We start from the raw sequence: 13,301 nt of genomic DNA, 5'->3' as shown, positions 1-13,301 counted from the left end.
AGGATGATTTGGGCTGACTTTTTCCAGTAAAGTTATCCATTGCTCTCAATAGAGGTATCTTCCCCAAAAGCTCTGCTATGAGTCCTGGCTGTCCTGGTCACTTCTTCCTGTTTCACTGTAATCACTATTTTGGGAGGTAATGGGTTATTAATCCCTTTTCAGGAATCAAAAACCTTTAGATAACATTCTATTCATGCCCTCCCAGTACCCAATGGAAACTCTTCCTTCCAGGAAGAAGTCTCCAAAGGACACTATGGAGTGGCCTTGGGACTCAGTTTCCTCATGTACAAAATGAGAGGGTTAGACTAGTAGACTTTATATTCCTTTCCAGTTCTTAATCTATTATTCAGTTATCCCATGAACTCAGCTACTCATGGTCTTCTCCTGGCCCCTAAAGTCTCAGAGTTGACCCCTGTTAGACCCCCAGGTCTGGTGGCTGTATATTGCCAACTTACTTTGCCCTTCACTTCAGCCCTGAAATGGAGCTGCTCCCTAGAGAGAGCAAATGACTCTAGCACCAGGCTCTGCCCCTAGACTCTCCTGAATTTACTTACTCTGGAATAGCTGCATCCCCTGATGCCAAGGGGCCACCAGGTGGCTAAGTGGGGAAATAGGGGCAGGGCTTGAACTGAAACAACAGATTGAGCTGGGAGAGGAGGAATGAATGCTGTTCACACCTGGGCTGTGAAGCTCCCTTTCAGGATTAGAGATGGGATTTTATATATCATTTTCAGGAGACAAGGTAGTGCAGGGCAGTGTGTGTGTGTGTGTGTGTGTGTGTGTGTGTGTCTGTGTGTCTGTGTGTCTGTGTGTCTGTGTGTCTGTGTGTCTGTGTGTCTGTGTGTGTGTTTTGAGGGCCAGGATAGAGAGGACTTAGGAAGAAGATACCACACATTCCAGTGGTGCTTTCCTTGTGAATAAGCATCCTGATCCAGAAGAAACAAGAGTCAGGGCACCAGTTATAACAAGGTCTTTTAAGGAACTCTCAGTCCTTGGCACACAGCAACCCTCATTCCCCTTGGGGAAGGGAGCTTAAAGCCCCCAGACCTAGGAGGGCACTGATGTCTAGACAGAGAAACTCAGCCAAAGACAGGGTAGGACTCCCAGAAGTCATCATTCTGAGCCCAGAGATCATCCTGAGGATATATTTGCCAACCCAGCATAATGGTTTAGGGAGTATCACAATGAAGCCTAGACCTGGCAACACCAAAATCATGGTCTAGTTCCATGCCAGGTATTGGTCTTGGTCTAGTAATCAACCCATCTGGTTTTAACTAGTAAGAATTACAATCCATCTGATAGCTAACCCATCCTGGTTTTGGGGAAGGAAAACAGAATTTCCCTGGTCTGGATCCTGACCACAGTGGTGAGGATTGTCATTTCACACATCCCAAGACCTTGTGGCATGAAGAGGAGTCTTCTCCCATTCTGAAAACTCTTCAATAAAAGGGATTACTTGGGGGTGGCTAGGTGGTACAGTGGATAGAGCACCAGACTTGGAGTCAGGAGTACCTGGGTTCAAATCCGACCTCAGACATTTAATAATTACCTAGCCATGTGGCCTTGGGCAAGCCACTTAACCCCACTGCCTTGAAAAATCTAAAAAAAAGAGGGGGAATTTCTGAATTTTGCATTCCACACTATTATAAGGAATTTTTTCTAACATCTAGACACTGCAGCTTAAGCCCATTTTTTCCACATGATTTTCTTTGATGTGACCCTACCCAGTCCCCTGGCACTTAAGTCATACCAAGCCTGACTCATACCAGGAGAAATATAGCTTCCACTTCAGTTATTTGGGTCTTTAGGGAAGAAATTTGGGGAGTGACTCAAAGACTGGTGGGAACTTGAGGGACCTCAGAGATCCTTTTGTCCATCTGTTCCATTTTATATATGAGGAAAACTGAGGTTTAGGAAGATGAAGAAGTTTGTAGAGGGTCCTAAGTAGGAACTTGAACCCAAGTCTTTTGTGAGACCAGTTTCTTTTCAATAAATCTTTCTGTTTGAGGAAGAGACTGGTAACCATAATCATTGTGGAGCTCCAGAGAGTTTGAGTGAAGAGATTCCTAAAACTGCCTTTGTTTTTTATTCACCAGTTCTAAGAATAAAGAATGGGAAAAGATGATGGGGAGATTTCCCCCTTTCCTCTTCTGTGTAATCAGGGAATACATCCTTCCTAGAAGAGATAATATAAGGATTCATGAAAAGAGGGAAGAGACATTTGTGCTCTGTCACACTTGCCCAATAGCAGGAAGTCAGCTAAGCAGATATACAGCTAGGGTTTTTTGTGATTAGGAGGGACATCAGGAGAACTGTGGGAGAGATTCAGTTCAATTCAGTTCAATTCAATTTAATTCAGTTCAGTTCAGTTCAGTTCATAGGATAATAATAATAGATCAAAGTTATAAACTATCATGCCAACTAAGTGCTAGGTGCTTACCTAAATATTATTTTGATTCTCACAAAAACCCAGAGAGATGACAACAATATAATAAAGAACATGCATTGTGCTAAGCACTTTCCAAATATCTCATTTCATCCTCACAACAGCCCTGAGAGAGGCTATTTTTATCATCCTCATTTCACAGCTAAGGAAACTGAGGCAAACAGAGATTAAATATCTTGCCCAAAGTCACAAATCTAGGAAGAGTCTGAGGTTGGATTTGAATTCAGGACTATCAGGGCAATTCAATTAGACTGAAATGTGTTAAGAGTCTGCAACTTTCCAGGTGTGATCAAGGCATTATTCCTGACCCTCATCTTTCAGTCCTTGTAAAATCTCATAGGCTTTCCAAAGCCCTTCACATATCATATTTTCCATGTACCTTTCTTTGAAGTACTTTTCTGTCACTTATGGGGATGGCTTCTACTCCCAAAAAATGTTTCCCCAAGGAAAGAGATGCAGCTCTCTGTCATGCCTTTCTAGGCTTAATCACCCTTGAGAAGTTCTGCTGCATATCTAATCTAAATCCCTCTTACTACAAGAGATGAGATTGAATGAAGCCTGTTCTAGAAGCCTGTTAGCCTCTGGAGGCATCTGGGAAATACTCAGCCATCAATCTCTGAAGAAGAGGGTCAAACAGAGGACTTGGTGTTCCTTTGTAGAGAGTCATATGGGAGACAGCTCTGGTTTGTACCCAAAAGAGCTCAGCAGCTCTGAACACTGAGATCCCAGTCCAGGGAGGGATTTGGTCTCCTTCTCCTTTTAAGGAAATGTCTGAGAGATCCTGAGGGCTGCAAGCTACAACAAGCCCCAGCCTCACTCATTTCAAACTATTTGGAGGAAACAGCAGATTAATTGGCCAACTCTCCCCTTTCCCTACCCCCCCCAACCTGGTTTTCATTAGAGTCTTTTTAAAGGTCTAGTGGGGTTTCACTGTAACAGATATGTGGAAGGGCCCCTCATAGTGGGGTCTAAGGAATCCTTGACACCATCTGAGATTCAGAATGAGGGGATTGGTAAATACTATGTGAAGATGAATGGTTTAAGGAGAGACTAGGGAGATGCTCAGGGAAGTGGAGTTATTCTTTGGGTAATGGTTGGAATAGATGACCTGCAAAGGTCTTTTTAACTCTAACTTCTCTGTGTTAGAATAAGGTAGAGGGGCGGCTAGGTGGCACAATGGATAGGGCATTGGCCCTGGAGTCAAGAGGACCTGAGTTCAAATTCGACCTCAGACACTTAATACTTCCTTAGTTGTATGACTTAGGGCAAGTCATTTAACCCCATTGCCTTGTAGAAGTCAAAACAAACCATACTTAGAAGTATAGGGTTTGAGGAAGGTCTTTTTTTTTAGGGGGAAAAATGAGAATTAGAGTATGGGAAGAGGAGTCCCAAATGAGAAGAAAGGGAGGGAGATGCTAAAACATCAACCTGATACCTAAAAAACCTAAAGTTCGACTAGTGGTATGTAGGTAATCTGAGACTCTGGGTCAAGATGGAGTTGACATGAAAGACAGCCATGGTCATAGGTAAGGCAGGGCAGAGCAACTGCCAAGAAGGGCTGCCATCATTGGCAGATTTTTATCCTCTTTGGGTAGGTGTGGAGGTATGGAGGGAGAAAGAAGGGATGAAGAGCACTATTAGATTCAGGGAGAAATGAGAAATTGAGGGGGTTGAGGTCACTGGTGTTCCCTCTTTCTCCTCTACTAGTCTATTCCTACTACTGGGTCAGAATTGGGCAGCCCCATGAGCAGTTGTGTATTCTGGGACCATGACAGGCACTTTTTTTTTTTAGGTTTTTGCAAGGCAATGGGGTTAAGTGGCTTGCCCAAGGCAACACAGTTAGATCATTATTAAATGTCTGAGGTTGCATTTGAACTCAGGTCCTCCTGACTCCAGGGCTGGTGCTCTGTCCACTGCGCCACCTAGCCACTCTGTGACAGGCACTTTTGCTTTGAAACTGAGGTGGTCTAGAAGTTAGAGCACTGAGCCTGGAGTAAGGAAAACCTCAATTCAAATCCTATCTCAAACACTGTTTATGTGACCCTGGGCAAGTTACTTAACCTCTACCTCTGATTTCTCATCTGTAAAATGAAGGTTAAAAATAAATGCCCCCCACCTAGGAGTGTTATAAGGAGCATAGAGTATATTGGAAACTTTAAAGTACTATGGAAATATTGATTCTTATTATTACTAGTTACCAAAACACACTGGGAGATTACATGATTTGCCAAGGCTACCAGAAAGTACACAGGTAGAAGTTGAACCCAGCTCTTCAGGATGCTGAGGTTGCCTCTACATTACCAGTAAGATGAATTTCTTTATTATATGAATTAGACTGGTGGATGCTAGAGTCCCTTCCAAGTCTCACACTCTGTGATTCATTATTCATTGTTCCATTGTGTCTGACTCTCTATGACCCCACTTGGGGTTTTCTTGGCAAAGCTATTAGAATCTTTTATCATTTCTTGCTCTGGCACAAATTACAGATGAGGAAACTAGGTAAAGTGACTTACTCAAAGTCATATAATTAATAAGTGACTGAAACCAGATTTTGATCTCAGGTCTTCCTGATTCCAGGCCCAACACTAGCTGCCCCATCATTAATAGAAACCCATAGGCCCTGGGGTTAATATGTGAATACCCACTTCTGATTCTGGGGCTTGGAACATGTCCTGACCAGTATGCAGAATATGAATTTTCTCAAATATAATGATGAACACAATGCAGCCACCCTCCCCACCCTCTACTCCTCAGGAGATACCCTCTGACTTGTGATATATTGCCAAATGAAGCATCGACACTATATAGACAGAAGTGTAAGAAACTCTGAATACATAAATGTCCCAGAGACACATGTGGCTATCTGCCAGCATAGATGATCCCAGTGCCTTCAGGACCTGAGAAAAAGGCTATGTCCCCTAAAAGGTTAAACTCTTAGGAACTAGGAAGCCCTAGTTCATGCACCTGTTTTAGGAACAGTTTCAACTCTCTTGGGGCTACAGAGTCCAACACATATGATAAAGGGATCCCTCTTACCACCCCATATAGAATGAAACTGGTCTTGCATTTTGTTGTTCAATTGTGTCCAGGTCTCCATGACTCTATTTGGGGTTTTCTTGGCAAAGATACTGGAGTAGTTTGCCACTTCCTTCTCTGGCTCATTTTACAGAGGAGGATACTGAGGCAGAATTAAGTGATTTGCCCAAGTTAGAGCCTCTTGTGAGGACAAGCACTTTGGAACATGAGTAGTTGCTCCTTCTCCAAAGATATGTAGAAAGAATAGAATATACATACATATATATATATATATATATATATATATATATATATATATTGTCTAAAGGATCTGAGAAGATCCAGTCAAGAGCAAATGGTGAGAGAGGGAAGGAAATAGATGATTCCATCTAGTTTATTCAGACCCAGGGCCCTCCACGAAGAGAACAGGGGGCTGGGCTGGTACTGTGAAAACATTTTGTACCTGCATCACAAACATGTCATCAGAGACTTGATCTGAGTTTATTTAGCAAAGAAAGTTCTTGGCTCCCTGGCTTGTATCACAGTGGGCAGTCAAAGGGCACTAAGTTTGGTGAGGCATGGCCTTGGAATGCCCCTCCCTCCTTCCTCCCCTTCAAGCCATATACAGCAAGAACAACTTGGGGGAGGGGGTCCTGGGAGCTAAGGACTGTGTGGAGCTTTGTCTCATGGAGTCTCCTCCTTTGTCAGCCTCTGAATGGACTATGGGTACTCCTGGATGGGATCCTTCAGCTCATTTCCCCAGACAGTTAAATGTAACTGAAACCAAAAAAAGACAGAAGGGAAAGGAAACATAAACTCAGGGGTGGAGGATCTTTTAATTCATTTAATATTATAATGTTTCTATAACATGTTAATCTTTTTCAAAGCACTTTCCTTACAATTCTCTGAAGTAGTCAGTGCAAATAATGAATATCCCCCTAAGGCAACTGAAGATCATACAAATTAAAAGACTTGACTATGGTCATACAGCTAGTAAGTGTTACAGGTAGGATTTGAATCCAGTTCCTCCTGACTCTAAATCTAAGAACCTGAAAAGGAAGGACTTGAAAGATGCATGCAAGTAAGTGGCAGAGAAGTTCTCTTAACAAAGAAACTACAGTAAAAAATGAATGAAAGATGCTCCAGAGGAAACAGGGCCAAGGGGCTTTATAAATATGATCTCACTGATCCCTACAACAACCCTGGGAGCTTGGAGCTATTATCACCCTCATTTTATAGATAAGGAAATTAAGGCAAACTGAGTTAAGTGCCTTGCCCAAGGTCACCTGGCTAGTAAGTATTTAAGATCAGATTTGAACTGAGTTCTTGACTCACACCTCCCCCCCCTACTTTTCCAAGCTCTCTTCTGCTGTGCCCCCTAGGGGTCTTGGGTTTGAGTCCCCACTCCAACAATTATTACCTTCATTATCTAAGACAAATCAGACCACCTCTCTCAGCCTATTTTCTCATCTGTAATGAGGGAGTTAGACCATAAGAGTTCCTCCAGTTTTAACAGTATGAGATCCTCCTATGATGAGGAATACATTTTAGGAGATTCTTTGAATCTTCTCCTCTAAGGAGTAGTATAGTTGAGGAAAGTATTTCCTGCTTAGCAGATAGCATCTATTCAGGAATTTAAATTCATGTGGTTACCTCCAGAGCTAGGAACATCTTGGACTGGATCTATGCTTGGCTTCAGGGCTTTCCTAGGCAAGTTTTCACTCAAGTCACATGCTTGAATTATAGCCGCCATTGCTGATGGAAGTAGGGGTGGGGAGAGAGAAAGAGAGAGAGAGAAGTGGATTGAATTCCCACACCCTACACTCCTTGCTAGAAACCCAAGAGACAGCTGCTCCTGGATTTATTCCAAGATAGGATGGTCCAAAAGAGAGAGAGGAAAGGAGTCTTTCTCCAGCATTCACAGTCTACTATGAGGAGAGTCTTCTCTGCAAGAATTAATTCCCCCAGATGCTCAATGGCCAATCTTCTTTGACACGACCTTCAGCCACAGGGGCATACAGGCACCAGACAGGAGTTGCACAAGTCCCTTAGTAAGAAGTCAATAGGCAGGTCCATCCTGATGGAGTCAGAGTCACTCCTTGGTCTTGCTATGAAGTTAGGGTCTCCTCTAGAGTCCCAATATTGTGGCATCTGTCATTCAGTTAGGAAGATCTGATTACAACTCCTAGCAAACAAGAACTGTTCTATTCTTTAGGGATAGAAAACCAATGCCAGGGTATCCCTGGAGTCAGGAGGAACCTGAGTCAAATCTCACCTCAGACAATTACTAGCTATGTGACTGTCAGCAAGTCATCTACCCTGATTGCCTACAGAAAAGAAAAGAAAAATCAATGCCTGAGGCAGCTAGGTGGCACAGTGGATAGAGTACCAGCCCTGGAGATGCTCAGGAGGACCTGAGTTCAAATGTGGCCTCAGACACTTGATAATTGCCTAGCTGTGTTACCTTGGGCAAGTCACTTATCCCCATTGCTCTTTAAATTAAATAGAATTTTAAAAAAATAAAACCAATGCCCTTGGTACCATTTTGGCTCCATTGTGGAGGGAGAAGCAACCAACAAGACCCCTTGGGGCAACAGCCAAAGACCAAACTTAGTTCCCCTAATTCTTCCTTTTTTTTTTTTGACTTATTTAGGGCAGTAGAGTTAAGTGAATTGCTAGGCAATTATTAAATGTCTGAGACTAGATTTGAACTCAGGTCCTCCTGACTCCAGAGCTGGTGTTCAATCCACTGCACCACCTAGTTGCCTTCCCCTATTTGTTTGTTTCTTTTTTTTAGGGTTTTTTTTTGCAAGGCAAATGGGGTTAAGTGGCTTGCCTAAGGCCACACAGCTAGGTAATTATTAAGTGTCTGAGACTGGATTTGAACCCAGGTCCTCCTGACTCCAAGGCTGGTGCCTTATCCACTGCATCACCTAGCTGCCCCCCTCCCCTATTTGTTTCAATGGTCTCCAGTCAATGCTTAAGCCCCCCCCCCCCCCAGTTCATTTTGATGATACAGGGGATATTCAGTCCACAGAAGGGAAGACTTAACTAGGGACATGATACCATATGAAAGAAAGATTAGGCCTCTTTTCTTTAGGCCAGAGAACAAAATTGGTGCCAACTAGTATGGATTCTCAGAGACCATACTTTTGGGCCTTCCAGCTATGAGGATTGAACCCCTATTGGCTGGTCTACTCCCCCCTCATATTACAATCCCTTATATAAGTTTAATGCAAGAAAATACTTCCTAACAAATAGAGTTGAACAAAAATAGAATCAGTCACCTGGAGAGGTAGTAGATTGTTCCTAACTGGAGGTCTTCATGGGTAATTACTTTCTGTGCATATTATAGATTAGATTCTCTTTGGGGTATGAGTTTGACTAGATGACCATTGTGGTCCTTTCCAAGTCTAAAATTCTACTATTCTGTGATTCTTTTGACTCTATGGCTATTGCTTAGCACAATTCCTTGAGTCTGATGAAAATTACTTTGTTTGGCTGCCATCCCATATAACATTTAGATAATTCCCATAGCTAAGATAGGATTCACAGAAACTTAGAACCCAAAAGCTTGTAAGTTCCTCCTAAGTTCATTTTTATCCATTTCCCTTCCCCCTCCCCACCCTAATAGCAAGACTGACTCAAAATTATGCAAGTGAAAGGAGGACATCTTCTCTTGTCGAGCAACCATTCATTTTATGACAAGAGCACTGGCTCTTGAGTCTGGAAACCAGAATTCAAATCCTAGCACCAACACTTATTATTTGGTGATCATGGAGAAATCTTTTAAATTCTTTGAATTCCAATTTCATTATATGTAAAATCATGAATCAGTAGGTGGCTCAGTGGATAGAGCACTGGGCCTGAAGTCAGGAAGTCCTGAATTCAAATGTGATCTCAGACATTTCAGTTATATGACCTGGGGCAAGTCACTTAACCTCTATTTGTCTCAGTTCCTCATCCATAAAATGAAGAGGACACTGCAAAGAAGGAAATGGTAAATTACTTCTTTGTCAGGAAAACTCTATGATCTGCATGGTCCACAAAGTCACAAAGAGTCAGACATGACTGAACCACAAAAAGCTGAGTTAACATATATCATTGAGCTGTTATTGAGAAAGAGTTACACAAACCTTAATGTTATAGGAATAGGGATGGGTACTGGACTTCTGATTTCATAACAATATGGAAATGCTAGATGAGAAAACTCCTGCTAATGTTGGTCATTACTATCTCTGTAATTTATAGTGATATAAAGTTGCCTAGAGTAAATGTTGAGTTATTTCAGACTTGTCTAAATCTCCATGACCCCACTGGGGTTTTTTGGGATAAAGATACTGAATGATTTGTCATTTCCTTCTCCATAGATGAGGAAACTGAGCCAAACAGGGTGAAGTGACTTATCCAGGGTAACATAGCTAGTATGTGTCTGAGGCCAGATTTGAACTTGGGTCTTCCTTCCAAGTCTTGCACTCTATCCATTGTGTCAGAAGTAGAGAGGTTAAGTGATTTGCTCAGGAGAAAAGAGCTAGTATAAATCAGAGGGACTTGAACCCAGGTGTTCTAGGCTCCAAGGTCAGAGTTTTAGATCTACTCTTTCAGGCTGTTATCCTCACATATCACAGGCATGTGAGCTATAATTATTAACTTAGGAAATTCTTCCTTTTGTTTTTCTTTTTGTTTTAACTTAAACCGGAGGCAGATGGATGGTGTAGTAGTTAGGGTGCTGATCCAGGAGTTAGAAGAACCCAAATTCAACTGTGACCTCAGACACTTAATAATTACCTAGCTGTGTGACCTTAGGCAATTCTCTTAACCCCATAGCTTTGCAAAAATAAAAAAAAAAGAAACTGTGGAACACTCAAAGAAATAAGAAAAATGGCTAATCTCTCTGCATAAAAAATTATTTAAAGATCTAAAGGACATGCTTAGGACAACACTCTGTTCTACCAGTCAACCCCCCTCTCAATTTACCTTTTATTCATGTTTATTTTTGCTTTTCTTTCTTTTTTTCTTTCTGAATTCTCCTTAGGAAAGCAGGCAAGTGGAGACCAAGACAGATGCCAAGAATGGAGATGAGAGGGGCAGGGATGCAAGTAAAAAAGCCCTTAGTTCCAAACGGGACTTGGAATCAGGAAAAGAACAGAAAAAAGACAATCTCAAGATAAGCCAACAAAAAGAGAAAGATGAAGTAGAAGGCAAAAGCAAAGAGAAGCTCAAGGATGACAAAGTTCTGAGGGGCATAGACAAGGGCAGGGTCAAGGCTGCTGTAGACAAGAAAGAGACAGGAAAGGATGGGAAAGAAGAAGAAAAGACTGTGGCAGTAAAGAAAGAGGATAGGAAAGGGATTGAAAGGAGCAAAAGTGTGAACAAAGAGAAGGAAAAGAAAGGAGAGGACAAGAGTGAGATGGATAAAAAAAAGGAAGAAGAGAAAGTGAAGACAGGGAGTAGCAAAGAAGAGGCCAAAAAGGAAGATGGCAGAGTTAAGAAGGGGGAGCCTACCACCTCAAAGGAGCCCAAGGATGATACCAAGGTCAAGAATATTAAGGCCCCAGAGTCTGAGAAACCCTCCCCAAGTAGCCCTGCTAAAGCCCCAGAGACTCCAGCCAAGGTGGATGAGGAAGCAGCCCCCAGTATTTTTGATGAACCTCTGGAAAAGGTGAAGAACAATGACCCAGAGATGACAGAGGTAAATGTTAACAACTCAGACTGCATCACAAATGAGATTCTGGTCAAATTCACTGAGGCACTGGAATTCAACACTGTGGTCAAGGTGTTTGCCTTAGCCAACACTCGGGCAGATGATCATGTGGCTTTTGCCATCGCTATCATGCTCAAGGCCAACAAGACCATCACTAGTGTCAACCTGGACTCAAACCACATCACTGGCAAAGGCATCCTCGCCATCTTCCGGGCCCTGCTCCAGAACAACACGCTGACGGAACTTCGCTTCCATAATCAAAGACACATCTGTGGGGGCAAGACTGAAATGGAGATCGCCAAACTCCTTAAGGAGAATACCACACTGCTTAAACTGGGCTATCACTTTGAGCTCGCGGGTCCCCGGATGACCGTCACCAATCTGCTCAGTCGCAACATGGATAAACAGAGGCAGAAGAGGCTGCAGGAGCAGAAACAGGCACAGGGTGCAGGTGGGGAGAAGAAGGACCAGCTGACAGTGCCCAAGATTGGAGCCCTGCCCAAAGGCTCCCCTAAGTCATCACCACAGCCCTCCCCAAAACCTTCCCCGAAGAACTCTCCCCAAAAGGGTGGTGCTCCTGCTGCCCCACCCCCACCCCCACCTCCCCTGGCTCCACCCCTTATGCCAGAAAACCTGAGGAATTCCCTTTCTCCAGCTACCCAAAGGAAGATGGGAGATAAGGTCCTCCCAGCACAAGAGAAGAACTCCCGGGACCAATTGCTAGCTGCCATCCGTTCCAGCAACCTCAAGCAGCTTAAGAAGGCATGTGGTTTGGGTGGGATAGAGGGAGTTGGGAAGGGGTGGGATAAAAATATGGGTATGGGCAGTGGGACCAAGGCTTATGGGGATTGGGGGAAAAGCAGAGAAAGAATCAGATTATCTATGATTCTGAGGAATTCTGAGGGAAATAATTCAAACTCCTTCAGGAGCTATTGAATAAATAGATTTCTAGGTCTTAAAGGGGACTTTGAGAGGTCATCTAATTCATCCCCTTACCTATAGACAGGTCATACTTAAACTACATTCTACAAAGAGAGAGAATGCCTTAAGAAAATGACTTCCAAGTGTCAACTTTCCTTCTATTTATCCTGTCTCTTTATGAGGTCATACAATATCTGCCATAGCCCTCCCCCCCCCCCCCCCCCCCCCCCCCCCGGGGAGGGGAGGAATCAGGATTCCTAGGCCTGGCCTGTTAGGTAGCAATGATAGTCTGATTTTATATGCTCAATATTTTGGGGCTCTTTGAAATGAGTGTGACAACTGCCAGTAACTCCTAGAGCATGGTGTTGACCTTAGTCCTGTTTTAGGCAAAGACAAAAAGGTTAGCACATAATAATTGTTAACAATGTCATATAGCTGACTTTCATGAGAATGAGCTGGTTGTCTTGGAAGAAATTCATGCCAGCCTCTGCATTCTTCCTCCCTTTGAAGGTGCAGCTCAATACTATTTTCTTTCTGAAGCCTTCCCTAATTAATTACCTATTCCAAGGACCTCATCTTGAAATTTATTTGTGCCTTTATTTATACACATATATTAGTTATTTTATGTTCTAAAGATTCTCCTAATCCAAGGGTTCTCAACATTTTTTGTTTCAAGAACCCTTTTCACAATCTGTGGAAGTCTATAAACTTCCCTTCAGAATGTTTTTTAAATGAATGAAATAAAATACATAGGACTACAAAGGAGGCCATTTATATCATAACAGATATCGCTATGTATATATAAAGATCACAGATTCCAGGTTAAGAACACCTGTACAAATTCAATAAACATGTATTATCTGCAAAGGACTCTGCCAGATGTCGGTGATACAAAGTAAAAACAACAGTCCCTGTCCTCTGGCTTACATTCTACTAGAAAGATACAATATGTAGTAGATACATGAGTAAATACCAAGCAGATACAAAGTAACTCAGGGTAGCAAAGAGGAGGAGGAGGAGGAGGGGAGTGAGTGGAGGGAGGAGGAAAGGCCTTTCCCTAGAGCTGGCCCTGGCTCGGAGCCTAAAAAAGAAGCTGAGAATTCCATGAGACTGAGCTGAGGAAGGGATGGACGACAGGCTCCAGAAAAGAAAGGCTGCTATCTCTGATAACCTTTGCATTTTTCCCACCACCTATAATAGAAGCGAGCAGACTGG

The 13,301-nt window shown here is 42.8% G+C and overlaps 1 protein-coding gene across 1 annotated transcript in view; it reads left to right on the top strand.

Moving 5' to 3' along the window:
- Positions 1-13,301, top strand: part of LMOD1 (leiomodin 1) — a 70,748-nt gene that overhangs the window by 48,912 nt on the left and 8,535 nt on the right. Inside the window, exon 2 of the mRNA XM_074222363.1 lies at positions 10,497-11,927. Within this exon, the coding sequence (XP_074078464.1) occupies positions 10,497-11,927 (1,431 nt within the window). The remainder of the gene's footprint in view (positions 1-10,496; positions 11,928-13,301) is intronic.

The sequence above is a fragment of the Macrotis lagotis genome, chromosome 2, assembly GCF_037893015.1.
Source record: "Macrotis lagotis isolate mMagLag1 chromosome 2, bilby.v1.9.chrom.fasta, whole genome shotgun sequence".
NCBI lineage: Eukaryota > Metazoa > Chordata > Mammalia > Peramelemorphia > Peramelidae > Macrotis > Macrotis lagotis.
The sequence above is the reverse complement of the archived record's forward strand: the minus strand, read 5'-3'. Positions and strand labels throughout refer to the sequence as shown.